Source organism: Herpailurus yagouaroundi, unplaced genomic scaffold, assembly GCF_014898765.1.
Source record: "Herpailurus yagouaroundi ecotype Mexico unplaced genomic scaffold, PumYag 139, whole genome shotgun sequence".
NCBI classification, from domain to species: Eukaryota; Metazoa; Chordata; class Mammalia; order Carnivora; family Felidae; genus Herpailurus; species Herpailurus yagouaroundi.
Genome location: NW_024412394.1, coordinates 27,576,585 through 27,590,899, shown reverse-complemented (window position 1 = coordinate 27,590,899; position 14,315 = coordinate 27,576,585). Strand labels below are relative to the sequence as shown.

General features: G+C 33.2%; 1 protein-coding gene across 1 annotated transcript in view; it reads left to right on the top strand.

Annotated features, from left to right (window-relative positions):
- LOC121029632 (protein eyes shut homolog) overlaps positions 1 to 14,315 on the top strand; it is a 388,431-nt gene that overhangs the window by 281,618 nt on the left and 92,498 nt on the right. The window contains exons 4-5 of the mRNA XM_040473866.1: positions 8,489 to 8,682; positions 9,916 to 10,046. Of these exons, the coding sequence (XP_040329800.1) occupies positions 8,489 to 8,682; positions 9,916 to 10,046 (325 nt within the window). The remainder of the gene's footprint in view (positions 1 to 8,488; positions 8,683 to 9,915; positions 10,047 to 14,315) is intronic.

Below are 14,315 nucleotides of genomic sequence, written 5' to 3'. Positions count from 1 at the left end.
AGCAACAAAATCAAAGAGGGGAGGAATTAATAAAATATAAAAATAGTAAATAAAACAGTAAAATAAAAAAAAAAGAAGGAATCTGAAGAAAGACTGGAGTAGATTGAAATGGTCAAGACAGTATTAAGTAGGAAAAATAAAGACACTCTAAAACACATGTTGGTGAAAATGTTAAAATTCCTAAGAAATTCAAGAAGGGCTCAACCAATAACCCAACCCTAAAAAATAACAAAACAACAGGGAATTTACAAAAATAATCAGATTAGCATCAAACTTCTTTATGAGATGCACAAAATGGCAGAGTTAAAAAAAAATAAGCTACATCTTTCTTATCTACTGAGCTCTAAACCCAAATTATGTTCATCATTTAATTTTATACACAGATGAACTTGTGTTCAAGCATGAAGGCCAAGCAAATAACATCCTAGGCATGCTAAAAATCAGAAACATTGTGACCTACCCAAATAACATGAAAAGATTATTGAGGGTATATATCAGCAAGACAAACATACAAACAAAGAAAACGTCCGAGAAGATGTTAGGTTCAAGAGAAAAAGTAAACAAAATCACCAGTAGTTAAAATGGTTCATTTTTTTTTTAAGTTTATTTGTTCATTTTGAGAGAGACCGAGACAGTGAGAGTGGAGGAGGGGCAGGGAGGGAGGGAGAGAATCCCAAGCAGGCTTCAAGATGTCAGTACAGAGCATGATGTAGGGCTCGAACCCACAAAACTGAGATCATGACCTGAGCTGAAACCAAGAGTTGGACAATTAACTGACTGAGCCATTCAGGCACCCTACAATGATATATTTTTAGTTGTGACTGCATGTTGTTCAAGCCTCAACTTTGGAGTTTGGACTTTGGACTTTGGAGTCCACCTGTATAATCAATATAAGTAAAGGAAATTACTTAATTTTGATAGTATGTATCCCACCATAGTTGGTTTTAAGAGATCCAACAATATCACACATAATCATGAGATATATTCAAATGTTGTAAAGATTTGGGATAAGTGACCTAGTGATCCAAATATAACCCAATCTCTCTATTTCCCTGCTTTTCCTTTACATAAATACTCCAACATGGTAATGCTCTTTCTCAAGCACTTCTTGAATAGTTGTGACCAAACACTTTAAACTCATTACGGGCTCATCGCCATTTTAAAATTAATAATATACAGATAAATTTATTCTCTGCCAGAAAAATTCTAATTTTAGTTCCAAACAAAGGAACTACTGCTTTCTGTGCACTAATTTTCTTTATTTCTTTTTTTTAATGTTTATTTATTTTTGAGAAAGAGAGAGAGGGAGACATGGAATCCGAAGCAGGCTGTCAGTGCAGAGCCGATGTGGTGCTCAAACCCACAAACCATGAGATCATGACCTGAGCCAAAGTCGGATGCTTAGCCAACTGAGCCACCCAGGCACCCATGTACACTAATTTTCTTAACACTTACAATAAATGATTGTATTTTTGAGTACCTAAATGGGAAGGATAGAAAGATAACATCATACATGCGTATAATACATAGATATATACATCAATTGACTGATAGGAATATGTCAGTTGATATCATCAGGAAATTTTTCTCTCTCTCCCTCACTGTTACTCCAATATTCTTTTGCAAGATGCGTGTTCAAAAGAGAAAAATAACCTTTCGTAGCAGATATTTAATATTCTTTAATGCAGAATAAATACAAAATATGTGAACATTTTTTTTATTTTAAAGAATGGTAAATTAAAAAGAAATATATATGATGAGCTAAAAAACACTTTGATACATTAGATGCCAAATGCATATCAGTCACAATGAAAGCATTTGTTGTTTCTGCCCCACACTTTGAAAAGAGAAAGTGTTTCAGGTTAATTGGGTAAAAAGTGCCACTTTGTTGTCTGCAGCTTGCATTTTCATGTATGTTTATTTTTCATTAGAAATGAATTGTAGTTTTTATGTTTTAAACTTTATTGAAATGAAACTAACAAACCTATTTTATTCTTTAAGAACTTTGAAGAATCTGGGGCGCCTGGGTGGCTCAGTCGGTTAAGTGTCTGACTTCAGCTCAGGTCATGATCTCAAGGCTTGTGATTTCGAGCCCTGCATTGGGCTCTGTGCTGACAGCTCAGGGCCTGGAACCTCTTAAAATTCTGTGTCTTTCTTTCTCTCTCTCTGCCCCTCCGCTGCTCACACTCCGTCTTTTTCTGTCTCTCAAAAATAAATAAACATTAAAAAAATTAAAAAAAGAACTCTGAAGAATCTGAACTATTGATGTTAACTTTAAATTATTTCCTTTCTCTATGATAACATTTTTTGAGCTATTTAAGTGCTTATTTTTAAATTCAGGTTCCTGAATTGTTCCTACCAAATCAGGCTATTTTTTTTAGATATATTATATTATGCTTCCCTAAAGTTTTTGCATGATTTACTTGTGCTTTATGTAGCTGCTCATATAAAACATAACAAAACAAAATGTAGCTTTGTATGCAAATTCAGCTGGCAGTGAACATGTGCCTTAGCATTTTAATAAGTCTAAAATGGAAAGGTATGTCACCTACCTATGCATTTACCCTTCGATAATTGTTTTTACATTGAACAAAGTTTTTTTATGCCCTGTATTTTGATATAATGTGGTTTATTTTCACATAGTGACTTACATAAACACTTTAATAAAATGAAGAAATAGAAACAACCCATATTCTAAGCCACACCAAATCCATACCCATAAATAACCATACTTCATTTTCATTCTTCATATTGGTCCCTAATATTTCCCATACATACATTCTCACATTTGTGTTTGCAAATATTCCCTAGTACATCTATTTTATGTATTTTTTGCCAAAACCAGTAAATAGCAACTGAAACATTCTACTAATTTTGTTATTTTCTTAAAAAAAATTAATGTTTGTTTATTTTTGAGAGAGAGGGAGAGACAGAGCACAAACGGGTGGGCAGAGAGAGAGGGAGACACAGAATCCGATGCAGGCTCCAGGCTCTGAACTCTCAGCACAGAGCCCGACGCAGGGCTCGAACCCACAAACCATGAAATCATGACCTGAGCCGAAGTCAGATGCTTAACTGACTGAGTCACCAAGTACCCCTAATTTTGGTATTTTCCAACCACCTCTGTTATAGCTGTTGAATAAGTACATTCAAGTTCCTTTTAAGCTATATTAGGTGATATCTTATAATGGGGATTGTTATATTTTCAGCCTTTCACATTTCTTCACTGCTCTCCACTCATAAATTAAAATTTATACCATAAATTTTAAGTTCTTGTTGTGGCAGAACCCAATTTGGTAAAATGTTTTGTAATAGTCATATTAGGCTGAGTTCTATTGAATTAGCTAATACACCTTAGATCAATGTTTTTCTTATTCACATGAAGGCCATTGAATGTCTGGTGCCTCTGCAGGGCAGACCTTTTCCAAGTAGCAACTCAGAAATCCAGATATACCATTAGAACATGTGACTTTCACATGGTGAGTGCAAGAAAAGTGAGAGACGGAAGAATATATATTAGTACTCAAAGACTTTGACTTGGTCTAGACACCCAGAATTTTTAAAAAGGAAACATTGGCTAGAACATATATGGGTGTCTATGAAGTTCAGGTAGTCTTTTGCATAACTGGAAGCTTTACTGTCTCTGCCACAGTGTTCCAAAAACCAATATGGTTGTCACTGTGAGATATCAGCTTACCTGGTTGCTGGCTCCTTCTTTACTATTTGGTGGATCATTTCAGGCCACTATGATTCTTTGCCACTAACCCATGCTACTTTGTATCAAGTTTGTACAAAAATCTCTTTTTAATTTCCTGTAACAATGCTAAATCCACACTATCACTGCACAATATGGCATTATTAAGAGGATAATAAAAAGGAGTTAAGTCAGGAAATTTTTACTTAGACATTAGATAAGTTGACCTCTGAATTCACATCATGGAGAACATTTAGACTAGTTCATACAAAGACCCAGTTGACCCTGAAGTTAGGACCTAGTGTTAGTGGACTACTTATATTCCTCCTCAACGAGAGTGCCCTAATATATCTCCTTTATTAGAGTCCTAGGCCTTAAGTTTCTGAGGCCAAGAGAAGAACCTCTTTTCATCTTTATGAATCTTTAATTCTCTTTAGCAGTGCTAATCTTCTGTGATGAATGACAATTCCAACATCCATTCTTTTCTGAGAAATCATCTCCCTTACTCATAATCTACTTTGCACAAAACTTCCATTAAGCCCAGTATATCAGGTCACACTAAAGAGTAAATTTCTCTTAATCTTGCCATTCTTTCTTGAATAATACTACATGTCAAGCTTCATAAATACAATTCAATTAATGTTTAGGAAATCACAGTTTGGTCTGCAATTTTAATATCTTGGAAGAAACCACATATCCATTAATAGAACAATAACAATGATAGAGGAACTACAATCACACATAATTTATTATTCTTTATAAATGTTTTTTTTAATTACCCATGCAATATATTTCTTATATTCTTAACAAATTACTTTCTATATGCTATGTCATATGCTATGACATTATTACAAAACTAAACTCTAGAGTTTTGATAACAATTTTATAGAAGAAAACATTTGGAATATAATGAGTGAAGGAGAGCTCTTAGACATGGTGCTAAAATCACAATCCATAAAAAAAGTATAAATAAATAAACTGGAATTCACCAAAATTATTTTTTAACTAGAAATTCCCTGTTAAAAGGATGAAAACATATGTAAAAGATTGGAAAACTGCATAAATGACAAAAGATTCATATTTAGATTAAATAATTTTGTTTGTAGAAGAAGCCAAGTAAATAATTATTTTTGTGTCTTTTTTGTATTCCACATATAATGTTGGACAACTTAATGTTGTACTAGAGTTTCACTATTAGATTAATGGTAAAAATCAATTGGTATTTGAATCTTCTACTTTTTTTTTTTGAACTAATGTAGTGTGGTGAAAGAGCATAGAATTATAATAGGATTAGGTGGAATGCACAAAATTTTATTATTAATTTGTCATTAATTAACTAATTATGTGATGTGTGCAAAGTTGCTTAACCCCTAGAAAAATTAGTTTAACTTAAAAGCAAATTAAAATCTACACTGGATAATTATGGCCCTTTGTAAATCCAAAATTTGTTTTAAGGAATTTATAAAAAAAAAATACACATATATGTGCAATGGAAACACCAAGAATTACAATCATATAATGTAGTATCATTCATAAAATATCCTACCATGATGCTAACATCTATGTCTTAAATATAATTAAATATTATTCCCTATTTTTAATTATGGGGTAGAATAATATGATGTCAATATATAAAAACATTGAGAAATACACATTCATTTCTTTTTTTGATCAAAATAATTATTCATGTACTTATTTCCTGAAATTAGAGGCTGCTTTATTTTATTTATTTATTTATTTATTTATAATGTTTATTTTTGAGACAGAGAGAGACAGAGCGTAAACGGGGTAGGGTCAGAGACAGAGGGAGACACAGAATCTGAAGCAGGCTCCAGGCTCTGAGCACAGGCTTTGAGCCTCAGCCCAGAGCCTGATGAGGCTTGAACTCACGGACCATGAGATCATGACCTGAGCTGAAGTTGGATGCTTAACCGAATGAACCACCCAGGCACCCCGAGGTTGCTTTATTTTAATATAATAATGTCAGTGGTGTGGTCATTTAACATTTTATACTGCCTTTATGTTGTTGTTTTTAAAATTTAACACACAATCCAAACCTCAAATGAATTAACAGCATATCATCTAAGTAGGTTTTTTTGTCTTGTATACTGTTGCTAATTTTTCATACTAAATGCTTCTTGATGTTCCTGTTCACAAAACAATGAATGGGTTTGATGTAAAGACTGTATTTCTAATGCAAATGTTACATACTTGTTAGCTTTCACATATACAGAGAATTGGTTAACAAAGTTTATGAACTTGGAATACAAATACTTTTAAAATGTTCTGTAGATAATTTCTGGAGGTCATTTTGCCTTTTTTAGCAGTAAGTCAGATATTGTCCCATTCATCTCTAACATGTGTGGATTGCCCAAAGCCCTGTTCAAGCGAACAAGAATGAAAGAGTAAGTTATGTTATTGAAATCTAGGAATTAACAAATAAGGCAAGAATTGTCAGGCCACTACTGTAGTTACTTTTTATTGCCACAATGATGTGCCTAATGAAAACCTATTGAATACAATCTCACAAAACCTTCTCAACTCTGCAGTAAAACACCTAGTGATCCAGGTCTTACAAAAACTACAGCAGAACTCCGAGGCTTGGCCCTTAATAGCATCACTTTATTAATTCTATTCACATGATTTTATCAGTGTGGGGACAAGAGGGAGGCAAGTGACTTGCCCAGGGCACAAACTTCAAGGAGGCACTCATTCTGTCATTGCATCAAGTACCAAACACGCACTTGCTCACCTCTGGTGCTGGTAGACAATATATAAACAAATGAAGATACCCATAAAATAAGTTTCAATAAATTTGAAAGAATTAACATGCATAATTTTATGAATTTTAAATTCATAGATTTAAATTCAGAATTTAAAATCCATAGAAACAAAAATTAGATTAGTGGGTGCAAAGACATTGAGGAAAGGGCAACTGAAGGTTATTAATAGTCATAGGGTTTTTTGGGGGGTGATGGAAATATTCTGGAATTATATAGTGGTGATGGTTGCACAACATTAGAAATAAATTTTTTAAAACCCTCTGATTTGTACTCATTAAAATAACTAAGTGGGGAAAAATAAGATTCAGGCAATATATGCTTACCAATCTTAACAGAATTAACTTAGAAATCAGCAACAGAAACTGTTGGGAAATTTGCAAATATTTGGATATTGAACAAATTTCTAATGTTTATTTTTTTTTAATTTTTTTTCAACGTTTATTTATTTTTGGGACAGAGAGAGACAGAGCATGAACGGGGGAGGGGCAGAGAGAGAGGGAGACACAGAATCGGAAACAGGCTCCAGGCTCCGAGCCATCAGCCCAGAGCCCGATGCGGGGCTCGAACTCACGGACCGCGAGATCCTGACCTGGCTGAAGTCGGACGCTTAACTGACTGCGCCACCCAGGCGCCCCTGAACAAATTTCTAAAGTAACCTAGTCAAAGAAGAAATTACACATGCACACACACACACTGTATTAAAATTTATTAAATATAGCTAAAACAATGCTGATAGGAAATTTATAGTTCTAAATTTCTACATTAAAAAAGAAAACTGTCTCAAATCAATATTCTCAGTTTCTACCTTAAAAAAAAAAACAGAGCAAGAAGACAAACTGGACCAGAAGCACACAAAAGAAAGGGAACAGTAAGATTAGAGCAAAAATCACTAAAACATGAGAGAAAAATCAGTGAAACTAAACACTGATATTTGTGAAAAACAAAATGAATATATCTTCAGTTGGAGTGAATAAGAAAAAAATAAGAGAAAGCACAAATCAACAAAACCAAGTGTTTGAATTGAGGACATTATTAATGACATTCGAAGTTAAAAAATTATAAAGAAACACTATGAACACCATAATACCAACGAATTAGACTACTTAACATAAATAGACAAATTCTAGAGAGACAGATTACTAAAATTGTATCAAGAAGAAATAGAAAACCTATATAGACCTAGCAAATATGGAAAGGATTAATAGTAGTCCTTACAAACTTTCACACACAAAAAAGTTACACATATATTTACCATATACCTCAGAAAGAAATTTGTTTAGGAGATGTGAAAATACGTATCCACCCAAATACTTGTGCCTCAATTCATTATTCATAAAAGTTAGTTGCTAAGGGAGTAGATGTTAAAAGTTCTCATTACAAGAAAATTTTGTAACTCTATGGATAATGATGAATGTTAATTAGACTTAAGTGGTGGTCATCTCGCAATATTTACATATATTGAATCATTATGTTGTAAACTTAAAACTAATATAATTTTATATGTCTATTATATCTCAATAAATGTTAAAAAGTGGAAACAACCCAAATGTTTACCAACTGATGAATGAATAAACAATAACAAAATATTGGTACATGATATAACATTACAAATCCTCAAAAACTATCCCAAGCAAAAGAGGTCAATCATAAGAGACAACATATTGTACCATTTCATTTATTTGAAATGCACTGAAAAGCAAATCTATAGAGACAAAGATTAATGGTTGTCTGTGGCTGGAGTTGGGAACAAAGAGTAATAATAAAATAACTCTTATTTGGGTAATCAAAATATGCTAAAACTGGATTGTGCTGATGGTCAAATATCTCTACACATTTGCAAAAGTTATTTTGCAATGTGTAAATTATCTGCAATGGGTATGTTTTATGACACATAAATTATGCCATGATACATCTTTTTTTTTTTATAATGAACTCTGAGGACATTCTTTATAATGAGTTTTGCTACATTTTATGCTTATATTTTCTTTGTGTGTCTGTGTGATCTTTTAAGGTCCATACTGTGAGAAGTCAATGAAATGTTATATTTCTCAGTCTTGTTGGAAAGGAGAAATTTGCCAAAACAAAAGCTCTGCTTACATTTGTGAATACCCAGAAGGATTTTTCAATCAAAACCATGAAACTGATGTCCGTGAGTGTCCCTCAATACCATGTCAGAATGGTACTAACTGTGTTCATGTTGCAAATGTAAGTCTGAATTTAGCAAGAGAGTGATATAGATAATAGATAGATAGATAGATATACAGATAGGTAGATATAGATATATCGTATATATATATATATATATATATATATATATATATATATAATATAATGGTAAATATATAGTAAATATAATGGTAAATATATATACATATATATATTTACAAAAGTACAAATATAATTAAAGTTGCATTAACATTATAAATTTCAAACTCGGGAATATCAGAAAAGATACTTCATTTGTTGATTTACATTTTTTTCCTATTTTAAGTAAAAAATGAACAAACAAACAATAAAACATTTAAAAACAATCTTTAGGGGCACCTGGGTGACTCAGTGGCTTAAAGAATCTGACTCTTGATTTTGGTTCAAGTCATGATCTTACAGTGGTGAGATCCAGCCCCATTCACACTCAGTGCTGAGCACTGAGCCTGCTTAAGATTGTCTCTCTCTCCCTTTGCCCTTCTCCTCACTCATGCTCTCTTGCTCTCTCTCTCTCTTAAATTAAGTAACTAAACATTTTTAAAAAACGTAATGTAATGTAATGTAATTTTGTAAACATTTCATTTTTTGTTATTCCTTTTTAATATTTTGTATATTTGATATTTTTATATTTTAACATTTTAATAAATAAGACTAGGAAATAATGTAATAATTTCCACAATTCACTTTTTATTTTTATAAGATCCATATTGAATTTGTATTATGATTTCATATTAATATCTTCAAAGCATCCTAACTCACCTGTCTGGTGGTTGCTACTGGCTGGCTGTCAACTGGGCCCTCTACTGGAGCTATCAATCCAGAACCCTAAATGTAACTTCTCTGTAAGGCCTAGGTTTCCTCACAGCTGTGAGCATTCCTCACAGCTCTGGGTGCCCAGAGCAAGCATCCTAAGATAATTAGACAGACATTATCTGGCCTTTTCAACATAGCCTTGAAAATGAAAGAGCATCACAGCTTGCTTACCTACAAGGAGGAGAAAGTGATAGTTTCTAATTCTCAGTTTAAGGAATGTTACATTCAAGTGGTAGGAAAAGTGTATGAGATGGGATACACTGTTGTGACATTTTAGAAAATACAATCTTTCATGTTGTTCCACAGAGAACTTCTATATGCTTATGAAAATAGCTTCTATGTCTCTCCAGATAAGAATAATTTCATTTTCTTTGAAATATCCAAAAACTTTTATAAAAAATACTTTCTGATCTTTCCTAGGACACCATGTACATCTGTTCACCAATATTTACAGGCAAGCTTTGTAAGAAACAACTTCAAACACCACAGGAGTCATTTCCTTGCAAGGATAATACCACATGTACAAAATTTGAGAAAGATTATCATTGCAGGTATGATTAATTACTTTCTTATTTTTTGAACAAAATATATGGGTTTTAAAGCCATGTGAACAAAAATAAAACAATGTTCTATTTTAAGCTTAAATTTTATTTAAGGGTATCTAATATTCTTTTTCAAGTAGAAGTAGAAACATTTTAATTGGGGTTTTATGAATTGTTTGTTTTAAATACATACTTGAGATATTCTCAGGCATAATTTGGTCAACAGTTATAAAACATATATTTGTTTTATAACAGATATTTAGAATAACTGAATAGTATTTGAAGGTGTATAAAAAAGAGATAACTACAAATATATAGTAGATATACACAGACAGTGTTGTTATTATATTTTAGAAGTATAGAGTAAACCATCTCTCCCTTTAATTTGCAGACCTCGGCTGATAGTTTTTAGTTAGGGTCTTTAGGCAGGATTTGGGGAAATAGTGCTTTATTTAAATAAGAATTTGCTAAAAATTACCCATTTGTAAATGACAGAAGTGACCTAGTTTTCCGGGCTTAGAATTTTAGTCCATTTCAAATAGCTTTATGGATACTTTCTCACACCATTAGGAAGTACAATTTGTACTCTTCACACTTGCTTGACTTTTATCTGGCTGCTTAAAGTAAGTTCTGTTGGGCATTACCGAAGGGCAATAAACAGCCTCAAAATTTTAGAATATTCATAAAAGCAGAAAATTATAAGCTATGATACAGGAAAGCCTTAAACACACTGAAAGAAAACAATATGCATACACATTACAGATGTACAAAGGACAGAATTTTCATCAATTTCAAAAGGAATCTAAATGCAAAGTTGAAAAAACAGACTAAGCTTTTAAAATGTGACATTTTCAAGAGAAAGTGAAGAGAAGCTTCTTCATTATATCAATATCTTAGAAGATCTAACCAGTCCACACAAATTTGTATATGCATTCAATCATAATATTAATTTATCAATAAATTCAATTTTTATTCTTTTAAAAATATTGACTTTTTAATTTATAATTTCTAGCTCTGAGCCTTATAGTGCAAGTATATTTGTAAAGATACTTAGAAAAATGATCATTTAAAAGAATGGGTAGTGTTTTATAAATATGGGTAAATATACACTCACATATATAATATTGATTTCATTTTTTATTAAGTATGATGATATTAATTGGCCCTTATTTTTAGCATTATTGCGGTTGTGTAGAAGGCTTTGTCTTAAATTTCATCATCAACAGGAAAGCTAGATAGCATTGTTGCCAACTCTCGATTGTTCTATTATTAATAAATTGACTTAATTTTAAAATGATGGAGTTTGGTCTTGAATGCTTTGTTAAACATGTGCTAGATAGGATGAACACTGTAGAAATTTGAGTTAGGTTTCCCTGAGATGGATGAAACATGTCACGTGGGTAGGCTAGTTGTAACAACTTTGAAGCAAACTTACTCATGAAATTAATGTGAGCCCCACGATATGTGTTCTCGTTGTTGAAATTACCACATTCTTCAAGAATTGGCAAAAATTGTGCTTATCTCCAATCTACTTAAATAAAAACATGGTCCCCTTCTTTGGTTAAATAAGACTCTTTATTAATGGAAGGTAAACTATAAGGAAAGTGAAGAGGAGTGTAAAAACAGAACTGCTTCAACAAGACTCAAATAACAAGTCTAATTTGAATGATGAGTGAAAACCTAAGCCTCAGAAATAAGTAGGAGTGTGATACAGATGTGTAACACAAGACCTGAATTTCCAGTACCCAGATTCCCACACCCTAAACTCACACTGATAGTCAAACACATTTCTACCTCTGACTCAAAGAAACGATAAAGACATAATCAATATAAATTAATAAAGCATGCAGTTGAAACAATGACAAAAAATAGTCTTGGAGCCTTTTTTTCTTGTCTTAAGGAGATTAAGGGAATGATTGAAAATAATAAGAAAAATGAAAGCGCTGCAACTAAAATACCTTTAAATAAAAAAAAAAACAATTTATCCATGCATAGCTATCTTAAAAGGTATTTTTTCCCCTAGATTAATGATTTTCACACTTTGACTGTCACACATTTTAGCTGCATTAGAATCTCCTAAAGGGCTCTTTAAAACACAAACAGCTATTTCCCACCCCTAGAGTTTCTAATTCAATAAATCTGGGATGGGGAATGCAAACGTGCATTTTTAACAAATTCTCAAGTGATGCTGCAACTGCTGTTCTGGAGACCATACTTTAAGAATTACTGGTTAAGAGGAGCTGAGCTCAGACAGCATTAATGCTGAAAACCCTCCTTATTTCTTTCCCTCCTACATCCATACACTTCAACCCAAGTGTTTCCTCTGTATTCTGAATTTGGGAGAAAAAAAATGTGGGGTTGGGAAGGAGTGAAGTGAAGTGAGGAGAATAGAATACTGATGATGGTATCAGTTTCTCTGTTTAAGCATATGGACTAGATCTGAATTCCTATGATTAGATGAGAGAGGAACTGAAACAAAATGACCCCCTTGAGAAAGAGAGTAAACCGTTAGTTATAAGAATTTATTTGGTATCTAGTGACCACAAGCAACACGGTGTCAGAAAGGAGTCAGTTTTTACTTGTATCTATAAACTACCATTTCTCTCAACACCTAGACTATTGAAACCTTTAGATGTCTATGAACTTGGTATAAAAAAGTCATTTTTAAGAGCAATAAGTAGCAGTAGTGAAGCATCATAAATAGCATTGCTGGGAGCAAGTGGCGTACAAGTGGACCCTAGTGGAAAATGGAAAATGGATAATTGATGCCTTAGAGTAATCAGACAGGTAGAACTTTGGTGATTTTCTGACATGACTGAGGAATATTTTAGCCAGGGAATCAATACATTGGTTAAAATTTTTTAAATCAAGTGCAGTTTGGGAGATACAGTGATTGCTGAAAATGAAAGAAATTATTTAGAAGAATGCTTGAAAAGGTTGTCTGAATATTCAAAGGAAACCAGCTGTGGTTCACTCAGAATAATCCAGAAGAGTTGAATGAAAAGAATAAAGGATTTGAGAAGGGCTAAAGGAAAACAGCAACGTGTGATTGATCATCCCGAATTTAGGAACAGTGTGGAGCTGTTTCCCTTCCACACTGCTGAAAGGAAAGCTAAGAATGCAGTTAATAGAAACCAGGGAGAGAACTGTAGCTGTAGTATAGAACATTCTGACATGAACTATGAACTTATGTAAACACAGTTACTGACAACCTACAGTCTGTCAGTGTGGAAGTAGAGGAAATGAATAGCTGACCTTATTCTCCTCTCACCTCTGACTTTCTGCTAGTATAGCACATTAGTAGGACCTGGCAGAAGTCACAGGTCAGCATTCTGAAATACAGTAGAGGATGGATGAGGATGAAAAGAAAGCATCTGGGAAGAAACTGTCCAGTACTGTCCAAAGCAATGTACAAGAGGTTAAGATAATGAATTGCAAGTTATAAGACATTAGAGAGGATTATGCTGAGGGAAATAGGAGAGATAGGTGTCTTTGGAGGGGGTGAAAAAAGGATCAGATCTCAGAGACTATGATAGGTTGGATGTCTCCCTATCTGTGGCTCCTGAGAAGCAGATCCTTGATGTATCCTCTAAGAGGAAGCAGTGACTCTTAATGTAATTACACTATGATGATGTAAGAAGGCTGCACACTGAGTTTTCATGGCTCTCAAATACACAAAGACCCAGAAGCTACACAAGGGTTTGACCAGAAGAGTGATGTAACCTTTAGAGTCGGCACTGGCTAGACAATGAGGTCATCCATAGTGAATGTTTTGGTAAGGTGATCTTTTCCCATTTCCAGCATTAGGACGTGACACAGAAATGGGAGACCAGAAACCAGAGAATTTTCTCTACCATCATTGCTCTCTGTTTACAAAGGTGAAAGAAGTGGGGTTTTTTAACCCTTTTTTTGTTTGTTTAGACACAGGAAAGCAAACTTGTTTTAAAGTAAATTTGACACTTTTTTGCACTTTGATACCTTAAATAACCATTTGGCAGAAAGTCTACAAAACAGAATCTCCTGCTGGAGATTTTAAAAGAATGTAAAACGTCAAACTCTATAGTGACATCAAAAAACTGTCTTGAACAGTGTAGCTGAGCTACTGGATGCCATCTGACAGCCATCAGGAAATCCAGCAAGTGGACACAGCCAAAATATACATAAGTGTAAGGCTGAGAGGATTTTTAAAAAGCCAGAATCAGTCTCACTCTGCATAAAGTCAAGACTACTTACAAATTATTTGATTACATGGACCAGTAAATCTGGTATCAGTTTAAT